The 18,656-nt window shown below is 44.8% G+C and overlaps 1 protein-coding gene across 2 annotated transcripts in view; it reads right to left on the bottom strand.

Annotated features, from left to right (window-relative positions):
* TFCP2L1 (transcription factor CP2 like 1) overlaps window positions 1–18,177 on the bottom strand; it is a 33,092-nt gene extending 14,915 nt beyond the window's left edge. For both annotated transcript variants that reach the window (XM_051623095.1, XM_051623096.1), the window contains exons 1-2: window positions 18,115–18,177; window positions 13,700–13,851 (exon numbers count right to left, since the gene is read on the bottom strand). In XM_051623095.1, the coding sequence (XP_051479055.1) occupies window positions 13,700–13,851; window positions 18,115–18,176 (214 nt within the window). In that variant the 5' untranslated portion in view covers window position 18,177. The remainder of the gene's footprint in view (window positions 1–13,699; window positions 13,852–18,114) is intronic.
* Between the last annotated feature and the right edge of the window lie 479 nt (window positions 18,178–18,656).

Raw genomic sequence — 18,656 nt, 5'->3', positions numbered from 1 at the left:
TGGGCAAAATCTTGCCTTCTTCAGAGAGCAGCCAGGTCTGTAAGGTGTTGCAGTGAACCAGATATACAAGATTTGCTCTGTAAGACCTTGAATGTGGCCGCCCAGGGCACAGATACTCCTTCAGACACACGTGTGAAAGCAGCAACAGGTACTACAGAATGTGCAAGGACCAATTCCAGGAAAGGAATTCATACTCCAACATCCCATCACCACCATCACCCTCAGCATAAGGAATTTAACCAATTCAGTAGTTTAGCTAACTGATTTATGAAATAACATCTCCCTCCAAGGCTGACAGTAGACAAAGGAGACTGATGTCCCAAACCTTAAACACAAATGGCTAAGACAGCACAAAAGCTCCCTGTACAGACCAACTCTGTACAATAAACATACAGCTGGTAAAGAGGCAGGACAGGATGGTGAGGTTTAATGGAGCCTATGTATACCTTACAGCTAGTTTTTCTTGTTCATCTTGCTATCCTCCCGCTTAACTGAAAAATGCACAAGTACAACAAGGCAGGCACCCAGAAGGAGATCAGGCTGGGGTTTTCTGGCTCAACCAGTACCTCCTCAGAACTGGCCCTGCAGAAAACTGCAAAGCAGATATATCTCCCTCTAAGCAGCTGTTACCAGCAGAGACCAAAAAATGCTACATTTCTTGATCTGGATGTAGAAATGGAAAACTTATGACTGCAGATGTGTCAGAAGGGCACCACATTTCAGGGACATTGCCTTTTGGGAATCACAGCTCCTCTGGTTGACTGTGTGAGTACAGACCATATATATCACTAGATCACAGGGACAACTGTGCTTATTTAGCTGGCTTGCAGGAAAAAAAATAAAAGGACAAAAGAGGCCTTATCAAAGGCCCAAACATTTGCACAACACTCCTACTGATGTCAATAGGAGTTCTGTAAACAGGAAATGACCCCTGAATCCATCAAGTGGCTTAGGGCATGGGGAGAGGGGGGAATAAACTATTGGTTGTACCAAATTAAGCACTAGAAATGTGCGTAGTTCTTAACCCATCTCTTTGCCTGTACATACACCAAAATAACAGCAGTGATCTCCCTTTGAAGGCTGCTGGACAACAAAAGTAGATTTTGTAAACCACAGTCCTGAAACTGAGGTCTCCCACACTTGCACTCAAGAGACTTTCTGAAGTTCCCACTGATACACGTCAATATTGTTTACTTGGCAATTTTTAGAGATTACGTGTCTCCCCAAGTAATCAACACTGTTGCATTAGAATAAAAAAGATCAGGCTCAGGTTCACAAAACTGGCTTTCTACATTGCACGATGTGTGTATGTAGGACACCTATCTATGTTGTGTGAGGTGCCTGACTGCTTAATGGCTCGGTTTGGGGATAGATTTCACCAGCTACAGGGTGATACAGTTCATTGCCTCAAACAAATGGACACAGCCAAGCATCTCTTGCACTTACAGTTCACTCCCATGCAACCATGAGTCTAATTTGAGTATTTGAGACCTTGAGCATCCAACAGACAGTAAAATACATTGACAACTGTCCTGAGATAGGGTAACAGGGTCAGAGGAATTAAATTACATAACCCATGTTATAGAGGAAGGCAACAGCAGAACCAGAAACACCACCAGCCATTCAGCAAGTATCTCGGAAATGAGTGGGTTTTTGGGACAGCTTTGTGCACTGATACAATGATTTGTTTCCCTGTAGTTCCAATGAGAGAAAAGAAAATTACGGGCATAAAAATATCAGCCACGTTCCCTTCAAACTCACATCAAGCACTCAAAACCTCTGCAGCCTACACCTTCCAAACACCTGCACGGGACAGGAGCAACACTGCGCCCCAGCAGACAGCAGGCACTGCACATCTCCCGATGGGAGCAATTCAGCTTGGATGGAGTGAGAAACAGATTCTGCCCACTGGTAAAAAAGAAATTGTAGTGGAGCCAGCGTTCATATTAAATGGAAAGGCAAAGAGGAAATAAAATGCTTTGATTAAAGATATACAGGTCATCTGATATAAGCCCTGGAACTCAGTTTACGCCATGAAAAACCTCAATCAAAATGGTATTTTATGCTAACTGCTTTCCCCTTGACCTCTGAATGTTTCACTGCAATTACTACAAAGAACTGTTATCAAAACAAGGCTGTTCCCAGCCAAGCTTCATAAACACGCAGTTTGGAACTCTATCAGTGAGAATTTGTTCCTAATTCCTCACAATTCCTTTATATTAAAATGTTTTGGTATTGATTTTTAAAAATTTATTCTCCCTACAACTTACTCCAGTAAATATATTGCTTTGTGGCTAATGGTAATAATAATTCAATGGTATAGCATGGATAGGGTTCAGATCCTTGTACTTTTATAGCTTAGATTGTATTTTTTCCTTTAAAAATACCTTCCAAACTTTGCTTACCCTATGTTTTGCACCATCACTACCAGCAAAACTCCTGAAATTGTGAATTATAATCTCAGCCCTGCGATTATAGCAATTGCAAACAAACCAACCAACGAATCAGTACTTGGCTGCTGAGAAACAGGATCCCTTTGTAAAACAGAGCGAGTAACAGCTACTGAACCTGAAGAAAGCTGAACTCCCCCTGGCGTCAAAGACAGCAAAGAAGTTACTCAAAGGTCTGGTACACAGATCATCTATGAATCCTGCATCACTGACTCATCAGCACCAGCAGGCACAAACTGTAATTTTCTGCTAAAACTATATCCACCATAGATCATTTTTACTCAAGTAGCTAAATGTGTAAAGAAATGTGGCTGCAAGTGTCACTAAAACAAATGGTATTCCCAGTTCCCAAGACAGACTGCTACTAGCCAAGCCCAAAACATAGCATCCCCCTTTACTGAGTTTTTCCATCTGTCTCAGATGGAAATACAGATCAGTACAGGTTAGACTGCATCTTTCCAAGTCAACATTTGTTGTAAAAGATGGAGAGAGGGCAGAAGGTACCAGTGCTGAGGCTGCAATTATTTGATTGAATGGTCTGACCTTGACCAGGCCAGTATCTGGTCCTCACCTGCGGAGGGTTTAACATCCACTGGGCTCGGAGGGAAGAGCCTGAAGAGAACATCTGTGGCAATTTTCAAGTGTTTGCCTTTACCAGGATGATACTGGACACTGCTGAATGTTAGTCTCAAACCGAGTGCTAAAGGCCAGCAACTTGCTGAAACCCTTTTCCTTCCATGCCCTCCACACTGGCCAGAGCTGCACCACCACAGGCAACACAGGTTCAAAACAGCTTCAAAGGTGGTGACTAGCCTGGTGTCTGGTCATGTTTTAATACTGGACACATACAAACAAAGGCACCTAAAGCACCTCTCTCACTATTTGAAATTAAGAATACATTTTGCAAGCAAACCCCCAGCACAGCTGAGGCCAGAGCAGCCTCCTGCATCAGCTCCCCTCACCCAGAGCTTGCCACAGCCCTTCTTCCCTACCTCAGGCAGGGAACAGAATGGTAATAAATATTTGGAAAACCACATTAAATTCCTGAGATGCAATTTGTGACCCAGCTTCACTGAAGGCTTCAGGGGCACCAATAAAAACCTGGGCGGGTGATGATACACTGTAATTTGTATTTTGAACAGACATTCCCTGAGCAACAGTGAATTTATGCAATCTCCTCCTAGGCTAGTGTTTGAGCAACTCTGTTTTATAAACAAGAGTAGTATCCAGCAAAGTAGTAACCACCCAGGTCCAAGGAGTTCCTGCTTGGTGATTCATAAAGCAATTGCATCTATCTTAAGGAGGATTTATAGACTGTTTACTTTTTTTAACTTTTATTGTCTTTGGTAATTAACACACATTAAATGCAGGCATGACCACTTGGTTTGGGGACAAAAGAACTGAGAGTCATCAATTTGCTACGGATGAAAAATAATTTTGTTCAACATGGGAACACTTTCACATGCTCAAAAGGTACAAGCTATACAGTTTAATTCATTTCCATTGCTGGAATTTAGTCAGCCATTAGGAATTCTAGGCAACTTCTGATTATAGAAGATTATAAATATTTCAATTCAAAGTTACATATCGTTCAAAGATTATTTGCTACACAACCACAATATCTTGCTTGCTTTTTTTTTGTGTTTTGGTGTTAGGTTTCAAAGGTCACTTGCACTATGCATTTTGTGGTTTTCTGCATGATACACCAATACAATACAGTCATTTCTAATTAGGATGCTGATGTTCCAGACCAGTATGACTCAGGCCTTACTTAATCAAGCCAAGCAGTCTGCTTGCCCTTCCAGCAATTAATGAAATCCTAACCTTATACTAAGTAATATCCCCAGCATATGTTGGTGGAAAGAAAAAAAAAACAACAAATGCAAGTCTTTCTCAAAATGGATCCACACAGCACTAGAAAGAACCAGCCTGGAAACTGTTTGATTATTAAGCCAAGCTGGTCAATAAAAATTCCATTTAGCAACTTTATATGGACATCCTAAATAGACAACAGATAAAGGCAAAGGAATGCTGACAGTCAAATGCAGCACACAGGAGGAGGGGGAGGGAAAAAAAAATAGAACATATCCTCCTACACCAAAGCACATCCAGCAGGCAGGAGGATCACCTTTGAAACAGCCAAATGCAACTATTCAGGGCATCAGGCACACAAAGATTTCTCTCACAAGAACCATTAATGAAACCACAGGGCAAACAGGCAAGAGTGACAGAGCTGGCATCTGAGCTAGACTGCTTGATTGCCTACACCTTTTTAGCCAGACAAAAGCAAAAATAAAACTTAACACAAGTCTTCCTGAAGGGTCCTGTGTGCAGACACTCTGCAGGACAAGAAGCAAGGGCAGGATCCTCCCACCCCAGGCCAAAAATGGCAGTGGATATTCTGTAGTTGCTTACTGCAGTCTCATTTGACCAGATGCTGTAGATGTTTATCCAGTGGATATTAGGAATTCACCAACTACACAATAGACCACCCTGAAAGCTCCAGCTAAGCTAGGAACATGCAAATCCTGCAAAGGAGGACCAACTGTGGGCCAGGAAATGCAAAAGGAAGAGAAGAGCCATCCTGGAACAGTAGCCCATCTTGCCCCACATCTCATCTTCAACACAACAAGCAGTTATAAGTGCCCAGGGATGGAGCTGGGTGGACACAGCCTGCCCTTTCCTGGCCATAACTTCCCAGTTTCTGGTATTAAGTGTCCAGAACATATCCATATCAAGCTGCCCAATCATGCCCAATGCTCACAAACTCCTCTTTTATACAACCTCCTTCTGAACTTGCTTACACTGTAGCAATAAGAACCACAATTCACACACTCCTTGCTTTAGTATTTCAGTCTTGCCCTTCACCTGCCTCTTGTTTCCCTTTCCAGCAAAGCTCCCTTTGCTCCACAGTACCCATCTGAGTCCAATACTGAGGATACTTGCCCCACGTGCCACTGGCCTCAGAACAGCCAGTCTGCAGGAACTCAGCAGACCAATTCAACTGCTTCAACACCACAGAGCTACGCTGTCATCATGTCTCTCTCTCTGTTTTTCCTCCTTTCACAATCCCGCCCCCAACTCAAGGAGGTTTCTTTGTCCCCTTCTTTTGCCTTCCCTACCTCTTTCTTGTGGGAAAGTCAAACAGATGCTTGGAAGTCAAGTTTGCTGGAGGAAAAATTCAGTGCTCATTTACTATATGAACACTTGGCTGAGCCCTACTCTTCCCAAACTTTTGAAGATGGTGTATTTTACAGTGGTGACACTTCATAGCTGACTGGCACTAAAAGAAACACTCCTCATTTACAGTGTTTTCCACTCAAAAGAGAGGGATGTACACTTAATCCCTCCAACACTACAGTTTTACTTTGAACCAAGGACACAAAACCAGCTAGTAGACACAGAGATGCTTCCAGTTGCTAATTTTACTGTGTGCATTTGGGCTTTTCTTGCATAGATCTTGCTTATGTTGTTGGACTCCGACTGATCTGAGCCATGGTATAAACTTTGATTCTTAGCACAAATCAGTGAAGAAATTACAGACTTCTGATGGAAAGCCGGAAAAAAATACCTGCCTTGTGAAATTTCTTCCTGTATTTCCACCTGTCCAGCATGTACTTGAAACACTCAGGACTATCTCAGTCACATCTGTCCAGCTCAGAAAACCTCAGCCCCTACTTGTGTAAGTAAAAAAATACAGGCTTTTTCTGGTTTCAACCTGTTCTAGGTCAGTTTGGACAACAGGTTTTATAGCTCTGTAAGAGTGGCTTTGTGTGTAATATTTACTTGAGTTTCAGATAACTAAGAAGAATGGTCGGGGGTGAGGGTACTAAAGGGGGATGCAGGAGGTCTGAGTAGATGCCTGACCCCACCAAGCAGCTCCCTCTGGCACCCTGAGGTAAGACACTTCCTTCACCACGTTTCCATAGCAAGAAAGTGGGAGAAAGCAAGTCCCACTCCCACTGCTGGCTACTCAGTTAGTGCCTCTCACAGAACAGGGGAGAAGATGTGATTGACAATCGTCCCATCAAAGCAGACTGAACCCTCAACACAGGTCACAAATGTGGCACAGAGCTCAGACAATAAAAATCTCACTGCTCAAGTATCTGCTCTCTGGATTCGGGAAAACATAATAAATGTTTGGTAGGAAATTAAGGGAAAAAAAGGGCATTTTTTTCCCCAGCCTCCTTAGAAAGAAGGTAGCTGTTTTTATTGGTGTAATGTATGATAATCATGTCAAACCTACAGTGCCTCCAAGCTTCTTATTACTACCTAAAATGTGATCTTTCATGACACTGCAAGTTAGGGAAAGCTAGTTGAAAAATTTCCACATCTGCTTGCACAGATAGATACATTGATACAGACAGCAAATGCTGTAAAATCACAGGCAAAAATTTCACTATTGTAATTATGAGAATCTTAAAGTATGTCTAGAAAATGGAAGAAAGTAAAAAAGTGACATGGAATATAAGAGAAAAAAAAATATCTTAGAGATATTCTGCTATCATTACTCTCAGAGGAACTTCAGAGAACTTCCTTCACAGATACTGAAGATTTATGGAAGTGGGAGTACAAAATGAAGTCTTGGGGCTTCCAGTAGGAGTTGTGCACAGGCTACAATCCAGCAAGTTCACAATTCATTTGAATTTCATCCAGATGTTAACAACAGAAGAAATGATTACACAAAGAATAGAAAACAGCCTCTTAGTTAAAAGTCAACTGAGATTCTAGCTTCCTAGGGACAACAGAAGTCAGATGCTCTACTTATGCAGAGGTGCCCTGTCATCTGAAGCAAGATTCATTGTGAGCTTAGGGATGCTGTGGTTTGGAGACAGGGCTGTTTATCCTGGGCTGCCAAGTGAAGACAGAGCTGCCAAACATATGGGGAAATTGCTGCTAGCACAATTAATGGCTTCAGCTGAGACACCAAAACCTACTCAGAACTGTCTTCAAAGTCAGGCAGGAGACAAATTCCTCCTCCAAAGACAGAGATGTGCACCACAAGAACCAAAAAATACCAAGAAACAGGAAGGACAAACCAGCCTTTTTAGCCATTTTTTAAGCCATCCAAACCCAGGAACAGATTGGAAAGGGGTCAAGGAGCAGTACAGCACCCCACAATGATCAGGGACCAAGGATGCCATAGGTGGGCAGCCACTGACATTCACAGTCTCAAGGAAAAAAAGTCATTCTGTGCTTGTGATCTCAGGCAAGGGTGGAGCACATGTCCACAGAGGAAAGGCCACCAGCAGCAGAGCCCCTGGATATATCCAGGGCCTGGTTAGTAATGGCAGTGACTGTTAGGAAAAGAGGCAGTTCTTAGCGTGGGACAAAGCAAAAAATATCCCCACAAACGGAGCTATAATTAAACCAGAAGCACACCCAGGCAGAGCTGGTCACTCAGACTTCTCTACACTTCATTTAGGCAAACAAAGAATTGTTCCAGGAAAACTACATTCAGACAGTTGTGACCCCATAAAAACTCAATTACGTATGAGTTAACGTCAATACAAAACAGCTTTTTTCATTTACTGTAAATCTCAGTGTTTAAAACTGGGTTCTCTGGCTGTAGAAGATTAGACAACTGAATTTGAACTTTAGACTTTTTAAGGGAGGCAAAGGTTTTCTTTTGCCTTCTGTTGTAAGCAATTTAATCTCCTACCCAAGCAACTAGCTTCATAGATGTCCCCTTCAGCTGCCCAGTGCTTTCTGCACCCTTCTTTGCAGGAGAAACCAGGATATGTTTGCAGTGAGCTGAGGCAGGACAACACCCACCAGATTTTAAACACAGCACAGTTTAAAGCACACCAGTTTGTGCACGTGTCTTGAACCTGGATACACACCTTTGCACCCAAGGGCTGAAATTTTGGGCTTTCATTTAGGTGTGACCCAGACTCAAACTAAATCCACCTTTAACTTCATGAGGCATCTGTTGCTTATTTACCTCTACAGCAATACTTCCAATATCACCACAGGTCTTCTCAGATGTTAGTGGTTTTCCCTCACGGTTTGGGTTTTTGGCTTTTTTGTTTTCTGAACTGTCTAGGACTGGCAATAAAGATGACTCCTGGAAGACACTGTAACATTGAGATGGCCAGCCTTCCTAACCCTAACCAGCTGTATACTAATATCCACACATGGCCAAGAACCACAAGTCGCATACCACAGACCTAGAGAGCTGAACAAAGCTCAGGAAAACTTCACAGGCAGGTGATGGCCAGCTACTCTGAAGTGCCACTGGGGGAGAGGGCTGGATTTGTCACACAGCCTGCTCTCAGTGACTCCCTGCCATCAATCTTAACCACCCTCTACTTGGAGTAATTTAGATCTGAGGCTCTGAGCCAACCCAATGCTGGTCATGAAACGAAATCATGACTTGAATAGCTCAGTCCACATGTGGTTCTGGCACTGCAAGATGATTCCCTTGGGCAATGACTTTCAGGTTTTTGTGTTTCTTGGCTTTTTGTTTTGTTTTTCTGAAGGAATTATTTTATTTCCTCACATTTATTAGCATTCAGATCTACTGTACAGTGCTTGTTTCTTCCACATTCCTCCTGGAGCAATTTCTGGAACCACCTTCATTGCTCCCATTTCTGCCCATGTTTAAAACTGGTTTCAACCAGCCATGGTCAAACCACACCCTGTATGACTGCAGACCATGGAATATGCAACTGCATCAAGCTCTCTTGCTAAAGCAGCGGTCTGTAATATGGCTGCTGGTTGATTGTTTGTCTGAAAAATCCCTATCCACAAGAGACACTGAAACAGTGCTAAAAGGCGGGCTAGTTCCAAAACCGCTAGGAGATGTTTGTGCTGCAGACTTCTGGACAGTGTAGCTCTGTTGACAGATGTGATCCCTGACAGCAGCAGCTCCCGATGTGAGGACACAGCACCTTTACCAGTTTCATTGTCTGCAGGTGGAGTGGCATTAAGACACCATAATAATAAGTCTATACTATGTCCCACTGGATGAGTAATCCTCCTGAGGGCCAGTAATAACCTCTTAATGTAGGAACTGCCATGAGGATTAGGAAACCAAGATCATGTTCAGTTTGGGCTAACAGGGCTCTGGCTCCAGTTTCCCAAGGAATGTGGGAAGGTTGGGGGGGGAGAGATCAGGAAGGACAAGTGTAATGAGTCAGTCTTTGGAAACTGAGCTGAAGATTTGACTCGTTACTTCATTTATAGGCTGGTTCTAGAGCTGCAGCCAGTGAGCACTCATGGTTTCAAACTGGAGCAGACAAGCTTGGGAGCCTGCCACTCCTGAATGTCCCCAAATCAACTTCACACAACAGCTAAGCTCAGTTCCTTATGCTCCCTCAAAAATGCTTCCCCCGCCCTTGCTTAAAACATTGGTCTCAAGCTCAGGACTCCTCTCAGCTTCCTCCTTCACCCTGTGGAAAGCCCAGGCCAAAGACCTCTTCCTCCTCCTCACTGCCACTGACCATCTCTCTGGGTCTACCCAGCAAGCAGTAATGCTTATGAGAAGTCATTGTACTCCACAAGCCGGGAGCCCAATCCCGTCCATACACAAACACAGCAACTGGACAGTCCTTCTAGCCCATATAAAACCCTTTTGCATCTCACCTGAATCTCTCCACTGGTTCCTCTTCTCTCTCTGCTATGTGACTTGGCCTTCAATTCAGTACCCAGTTCTTCCTGTTTTCCCCACTTCATATCTCTTTTAGACCCAAGCTTTCTTCTATGCAGTTCTGCACACAGACAATCTCTTGAGCTGGTCTGCTTAGCAACCACCACTGAATGACTCACATGTGGAGTGTTTCAGTGCAGGGAGCAGAGGTGCTTCACACTGACAAAAGGTCAGCTACCGAGTGGTGAAGAGCTCAAGTCAAGAAGGGACATTTGGATAGCAAGCAGCAAGACTCACCCAGCAAACAGAAAACCTCAAACCCAGTCCTCACAATCTGGGTAAGTAATCACACTGGATGTGCTTTGCTGGAGCTGGAACAGCCGCTGTGCCTTGGTATCTACCTTACTAGGAGCCAGGTATGACTGAAGCTCTCACCAGTGCAGACAAGGTGCAGGGACATCCACTAATGAAGTTACCCATTTGCTAAGGTAATCCATCACAAAACAAGCATATGACAAAGAAGGGAAGTTTTGTGTGAGGGTGTTTGGCCAGTCCATGATAAGTATAGAAAGAGGGTAAGGTGCAAGAGGTGTCCCTTTGCTGACAGTCAAGATAAGGCAATAATGTGTAGGGAATGGTCTAAATTGCTTCATGAGAGAGCTATGGCTCTGCAGCTGTGCCCCAGTGCTCTAGAGTCAGCCAGCCCTTCTGCCATGCCATGAGTATTGGCTCCAGAGGCCTGGGCTGCCTCAAGGTCCCCTTCACATACCTCCTCAGGCCCATGCAATCTAGTTCTATTAATGGGACTAATTTTCTGTCAGAGCCTTTAATTTGCATGTAGCTCTAGCTCAGACAGGACAATTGAGATTAGCATGGGATTCCCTGGCTTATGCTGAGCAGGTCAAAAGAAAGAGTTGCAGCACCCTCCTCTGGTTTTGGAGGAGAGATGAGAAAACATCTACATAACAGGTATGTGCTGAGAAACTATACAGCTCGGAATCTAAAGAGGTTCCCACAGAGAAGTGTTGCTAAAAGTTAAAGAAAATTCTACTAAGTTTTTTTTTAAACAGAAATACCTCCTATTTTTCATTCCAGAAAGGCAATGCATGAGGAACATGCTTTTGACACAGATGTAATGAAAAAGACAAAATACTCATTTATTTAGAAATTCCTAACCAGAAAATTCTAAGTGGAATGAGAGGTTACCTGCCAAGCCATATTGATTCACTGTCCTGGAATTGCAAGACAAATCCTTATGTCTTCTTAACCCCAGACAATGCCCTCACTGATATCCCACCAATAGAAACTGGACTCCCTGGCTCTTACCACAGCTGGTTGAAAAGATGTGACCAGCATCCTCTTTTCCCTGTATCTGTAGTTACCCTCAATGAACACACAAGCTTCTCACAGCAACTCATATCCACACAGGAGTAGACTCCAGTCCCTCTTCTTAACTAGCACAGACCAGGGTTTTTGGTCTATGGGCCTCAGTGTCAAGGTAGACTATATGTCAAGACAAATTTATGATCAAGGCCTGTCCTCAGTACTGGAAAAGGGCAATGCTGGGAACAAGAGTACAGTCCATTAATGGAGTAGACTCTGAAACAACCTGCTGGAATGGAGCAGAATGTTTTTTAAAGTAGGTGCACTGCAAGATCTCAAGAACAAAGAAATCCATCTGCATACAGAGAGCCTTGACTATCAAGAGGTTTTTCCAAGAAACCAAGAGCATTTCAGTGTTAGAAGCAAGTTGAACTGCTTGGGAGATTAAATACATGAGGTGGGGATCCTGAGAAGGTGGCAGGCAGATGCAAAGCTCCTGCCAAGAGGAACAGGAAGCAGTGAGCCAGTGAGTGACTCCTCCATCGCTGTCAGGAGATGCACCACCTTGTACCACTAGTCACCCCAAAGGCCCTCAAGGAACAGGTGCTGTTTCCATCCACTGTGGCAAGCCAGGGAGCACTAAGGAGTGCCCACTTCTTCCCCCCAAGCCCCTCCCAACTCACCCCACCGCACAGCTCCTGCCAGCCTCATCCATGCTTTATTGCTCCAGGCCTGTCCAACCTCATGCTCTCCAGGGTGTATTTTGCAAGGACACATCCTACCTTCCCCCTTGAGGGATAAAAAGATGCAGAAGATAGACAGGAACTGGCAGTCTGCCAAGGAAACAGGTGAGTCCTGTGTCAAGATGGTACAGGAGACAACTTGAGAAAGCAAGCAGGAGAGAAAGGCTAACACAATATTATCTATCTGCAAAGGCAGGAACAATCTTACTTTACACAGGAAAACCTAGACTACTCTAGTCGCACAGTTTTATAAAACTGATGGCACTGGTAAAGAGTTCTCTAACTTTTGCGCTACCAAGGTGAAAAGCAGGAACTGCTTCACATATGCTAAAATATTTGGCAGTTATCTGCTTTTCACAATATAAAATCTTCTACTCTGAAACAGGAAAGAATCTAATGTTTCATAAGAATCTTTATCTCCATCTCACCCTTGATATGCCCTGTATCACCTCCTGGGGTCTCCTGAATTTGAATGGATAAACTGAGAAGACAGTCCCAGATTCTCAAGAATCTTCTGGTTTGTGAGACAACACCATGCCAGCTTATGTGACAGGAAACATCTGGCTGCTTGGATAGAGCCTGCAGCACTTGGCTGAGCTTCTGAGGGGGGTTGCATGGGTCTACCAGCTAGCAACACAGATCCAGCAGCCAGACACACCTGAGGTTAGATCTCTGCTTTGTACAAACATCAAGAAAAACATAGACAGAGCAGCACCAGGGTGAGCTTCATGCTCAGTGCACAAAGTTTGAAGAACTGGGACAAAATCCTGAAGCTGGAGAGGACCTTGGTTGCAGAGAGCCTTCAGTTTGTTCCTAGGCTAATAGCCTTGTTTACAACCTGGCAGAAAGTAAGTGTAGTAAGTTTTAGCATAATCTGTGCCTGGAGAAGTCTGATTCCTCCAGGACCCACGTGCAGCAGAGGGCTGCAAAGCAACAGCCAAACTCTAACCACAGATGCATCTGCACTAATTCTGTCAAAACAGGGGTAAAAAGAAAAGCCTCTAGAAACACACGGCGCTTGTTTAGCCAGGAGTAAAAAAATAGCCTATGAGGTCAGTTACAGAGAACCTGCACTGAACACCAGCAACTTGACTGAGCAGAGGCATATTACCCAGCCTGTGGGAGCCACGCTGCACTGCCCAGACCACCGAGAAGGCCTCGGATACGTGTGAACTCATCCTCTGGCAATGCCCTCCAGCTGCGCCTGGAGACTTGCAACGTTAAGAGGCCTCCCCAACCCAAAGTCTGCCAATCTGCTTAATTAATCTGGCCTGTTAAGACGAAGGCAGGAGGCTGCAGTTAAAATTGTCTGAGATCAAGCCAGACCTGGCCACAGGGAACTGGCATGCTATAATACTGTTTCAAGTTAACAGTTACATCAATGATACTTCATTATTTTATATCAGTTAACAATCTGGTATATAAATGTGAAAAATTAAATAATCCTCCTTTCTTCCATCCCCCTCCCCATCTCCTCCCCTCTTTTTCCCATCCCACTGCCCTCCCAGTAAGGCACAAGTATGGGATTCAACCTCTCTCTCATTAATTGCTCCCAGGAAATATGCCCTCCTTCAGTGTAGTACAAACCCTACCTTGGTTGAGGTAGGTCAGAGTTTCTTCGTGCAGTTTCACAGCAGGTGACGTGGCTGTGCAGAGGACGTACTGAAAGGGAGGCAGTTTGGCATCATTCTCAGGAGACAACTGTGGTTCCTCCTGCTTGAAGATCGGCAATGCAAGGACATCTCTGCAACATACAATTCACACATGCTTAGTTACAAAGACTGCATAGAATATTCTCACCTCAATCTGCATTTGATTCTCATGCCCTAAGATAATGGAGATGGTCTCTGGAGAAATACCGAGTTATGACAGCTAAAAAGGAAAGATTTTTGCCTGTATAATGTAACAAGGCAACTTCTGCCTCTAAGATGTCAGCACTATACACAAAAGGACGCATCATTAGCAAAAAGTAGCATTTCTGAGAATTAATTTATTATTTTTAAGCATAAATCAGATTCACTTTTCCAATAAGCAATCATCTGGATGAAGAAAAAATTATCAATAGGTTCTTCATCCTTGTGGAAACACGTTTGAGTTCTTGAGTTCTCAGACGAAAGCTTTTCAGAAAAAAAAAAGCAAGAGAGAGCACATTTTTTTGACAGATAAATGTCAGATTAGTAAAACGTTTATATGTAGCAGCCAAGGGTCAGGAACAACCACAGCTCTTGTGTAAAAAGGAAATATTCAGGTAAATTAACTGCTGGGTTAATTGACTCATAACATCTCCTTTTACTCTAATAAACCTGGTCCCAATTGCTAAGATCTTAAGAGAACATGGGGCTACTTCATAAATGCACGCACAGGTGCTCAGGAGCAGCTTCACCAGGGCCTGTGCACATTCCCAGTTCTGGCTCCTTTACAAGATGTTCGTGCTGACCTGCCTGCTGATTTACAGCCAAACTGATCCCAACCCACACTAATCCCCAAGCAGAACAGGTATTAACAAGGCTGAGAGCACAACCGAACGATTAGTACAAAATGAGAAGTCAGGAATAAGCATCCTTATCTTAGCATGTCTAAAATTGAAGAACCACATTAGCCTTTCTCATCTTGCTAATATTTCTGATCATTGTGTCCACCTATTTAAGATGTTAATATCCTTCCAAATTAGGAGGATTATGTTGAGCACAGAGACAGCTCAGAACAAGAAGATTATTATTTTTTTTTCCACCTCCATTTCCTCCAGTTGTGTGAAGACTTGAGATTCCCATTACAGAGGCTGCAGCTCTGCTCCTTTCAGTAATCCCACACACACAGAAAGCTTTAAGAAAACCTGCTCAGGAACATGCCATTTGCTCCATATGGAAAGGGCATTAAGAACTTTTTCCTTTTCTGTTCCATTAATGATCTACCCAGCATTCATTCGTGGCACCCACAACCTTGAAGACTACCCAGGTCATCAGTGAAACAGTGCAGCATTTACAGCAAACTGCTGAAGCACCTGGTTCAAACACAGGTACTCCTATTTATGGCAAAATAAAGCCAGAGAACAAACTGTGCCATTTCAGATACAGATAAAAGAAACACCCATCTCTATTTCCATTCTCTTTTCCAACCTCACCCCACTCTGTATTATCACCAACTCAAAGGCATCCAGCTCCATTTGCTTAGTGGCATTACTGACATAATCCAAGCTCTTGCCTAACTGCGGCCATAGAGAGCAAATTTCTTTCCCTTAGTGATGATGATTTACTACAGCAATGAAGTGACAGAAGTGCCTGCAGTAGATTTCTGAAATAGATAGCATTGCTCCACACACACGCAGGATCTGATACTGCTCCACAGAGTGATGATCTCACTCACCCCAGGTGCTGAGATTCGCTCTCAACACGCTGGTCTGCACAGTGCTCTTGGAGCATGTGTTGCTCTACAGATGAGAACACATCACTCAGAAGCCTGAGAGCTTCTGCAGTTCTGCAAAACACAGCGCACAAAATCTGGCCCAGGTTTAACAGTGAAGGGTGAGGAATTTGTACACCTATTCAGCTGAAATGGTGGAGAAGTCAAAATTCAAAGACTGTATTTCACACCAGGCTCTTAACACCCCTACAGTTGCTGAAACAGCTGTGATGACTAAAGACCATAAGCACAAAGGAATCCGTTATTTGATTTCTAAAAAACTTTGCCATATTAAAGTGCTGATGAAGCCCTACAAATTAATCACATTTTTATTCCTGTAGTATTTGAACTAATGGTGAGTGGTACCTGTGACTTTGAATTAAGCTCTTCTAAAATACTTCACTGTATTAAAAGTGTTTGGAACTTGTAAGGTTGTGAACAACAGATCAAGGCTTAAAAGAATTTCTAAGCTATAGGTATTTAAGACCTTGTAATATTTGTTCAGCTCTCTTCACTCAAGAGTTGTAAATTGAGTTTTGGAAAAACCAGGCTTCTGCAACAGTTCTCATCCTTAAAAAAAGACACCCTTAAAACTGCCTCAAGTTTCATCTTTATAGTAAAGCTTTAGAGTTCTGCTCTTAACCAAGGGCTAGTCCACTTACCTGGGAAGAAAGTTATTTGAGACAGTTCAGCCATACAGCAGAACAGAGAATGAAATACATACAGGGTTTCACTAATAATGAATTCCTATTTGTAAGCATTTTCCTGTAGAATTGTCTTGCTATAACCACAAATACCACTGGGGTACGGCAGAATTTACACAGATGTCTCAGATACGCACAAAGCCTTTGATCTCTAAGAACCATAACTGCTAAAAACTTTTCCGACAGCTACTTCAAAGATGGTACTATTTCAGTTTTCTCTGCAAAGTTTCTGCAAGTGGGCATGGAAAGCCTTCAGAAAGACACAACTCAGCAGAAGAATGCCCCTCTAGAAATGCGTGTCTTGACACATTCCCATGGAGAGTGAATTGGCCAGAGTTAGAGGTCCCTACAAGAGGAAGAAAAAAAAAAAAAGCTTTTATTCAATCAACCTTCCCTGAAACACCTGAGGCCATAAAACTGGTTTTAGGACTTTTAGCCCCAGATCAAAACCACCACAGTCAGAGTGGCAGATACTCATGAAAGCTGAAGTTAGTTCCTAAAACACTGACAGGTTACCCTCATACTAGCAGCCTTCCTGCCAGATCAGGTATTCATTCTCCCCCCCAACCAGCATTCAAGTCTGGAAAAATAATTTAATGTGTTTTCTAGCCAAGTCCAAGGAGTTGGAATTGCAGGCTTGAGCCTGATCCAGATTTGATGATCTTGCACCAACTCTAGTGCTACAAATCCGTGGTGTTAATGAAGCAACGTGAGCACCATCATGCTATCACAGAGACCATATGCACCAAGGACCAAAGCTGAGGCTCATTTGCTGCTACCCTTCTCGCTGTCCTCAATTAATCAGGTTTGCAAGCACAAGGCAAAACAGCACAAGACTTTTGCCACACACGTTTTTAGAACAGACTCACTGGAACAGAGGAAGCAGCTGAAGCACTTTGACCGGAGAAACAGGGAAGCTGCCCGAAAGCAAGAATCTCACAGTATTGTATCATTTGATAACGGGAAATTATTATTCAGCCAAAAAAAAAAAAAAATCCTTTGCAAATACACCGATAGGGAGCAGTTAAGATTGCACGTCTCCTTGACAGGGAAGTACTATCTGTGTTTGAAGTGCTTCGCTGGACGAACTCGGTGTTTTCTCAACAGCGGTTTATTCGGGGGTACATTTTTGAAAGCAAGGCCCTTGGGCCACAGCCAGGTCCTCCACTGCCGCGATTCGGCAAAACCGCACTTCAGCGGAGCAATTGACACCAGCTGAGAGCTCAGCTTCACATGTTCCGAAAAGAAAAAAAAAAATTCGTAAGCACCCAGCAGAAAGGAAACTCCCAGAGTTGTTTGCTTTGTTGTCTTTTGGAGAGAGGAAATACGGGTTTGCGCTACACATGTTACAGGCTATTGTTTAGCAGCCCTTGTGCTTAAAATTAGGCACATTTAATTAAACGCGACTGTGTGGAGGCAGGAAAAAGCCGGTTTAGACAAGTTCAGAAAGTGAAATTCTGAGCTTTTTACCCGTCGTCGAAAAAAAAAAAAAAAAAAAAAAAAAAAAAAAGAAGAGAAAGAAATCCCGTCCTGAGAAAACTGGATGCCCTCTCAGGTTGTCAGCAGGCGTTTTTCCAGAGGCTTTTGACAGCGCTCGGCAGCTCTCTCACCTTCTCCCTCGGAGCCGCGCTGCCGGAGCCCCTGCGGAGAGGTGACCCGCAGCGGGGACACAACAAGCCCGCGCACGGTGCCTACCCAGGCGCCCATAAGAAGAATTAAAAATTTAAAAAGAATAGAAGAAATAAGGAAACAAACAACCGAAGCGCGTCTCTCTCTCACACAGAGCCGGCAACCCCGGGCGGTGCCGGCCCCGCCGGCTCCCGCCGCCCCGGGGGGACGCGGGACGAGCCCCCCCAGCCCCGCGCCGGGCACGCCCGGGGCTCTGACGCTGCCCGGGGACTCACCGCAGGTAGCTGCCGGTCGAGTGCTGGTTGTAGTGCTCCGGCTGCGTGTGCCAAAACAGCATCTTGGGGCGGCTGGCGGGGCGGGGGCCCGGCGCGGTCCCTGCGGCGGCGGCAGCTGCGGGCGGCGGGAGGGGGCCAGCCGGGCTGCCCGCCCCGAGGCGCGCCCAGCACGGCTGCGGCCAGACGGAGCCGCCACCGCCCCGGCTCCCGCCGCTTTTATGGCTCAGCCCCGGCGGCCGCGGGTTGGCTGGGCCGGGGCCCCGGAGCCGTCCCGGCCCTCCCCCGGCCCGCCCTGCCCCGCCCCGCCCCGCCGCTCCCGCTCGGCCCCCCGGGGCGCTGCGGGGCCGGGGCAGCCCCGCGGCGGAGGGGCCGGCCCCGAGGGGAGGGCGGCGGGAGGGGCTGCGCGGCAGGGAGGGTGCGGGGATGCGGGTCGCAGGATCTAGGGGCTGGAGAAGAGCTTCAAGACCGTCGAGCCCAGCCCTCAACTCAGCGCTGCCAAGACCACCTGAGCCACGTCCCCGAGCACATCTAGACGGCTTTTC

The sequence above is a fragment of the Apus apus genome, chromosome 6, assembly GCF_020740795.1.
Source record: "Apus apus isolate bApuApu2 chromosome 6, bApuApu2.pri.cur, whole genome shotgun sequence".
In the NCBI taxonomy this organism is placed as follows: Eukaryota; Metazoa; Chordata; class Aves; order Apodiformes; family Apodidae; genus Apus; species Apus apus.
This window is presented reverse-complemented; position numbering and strand designations above follow the sequence as displayed.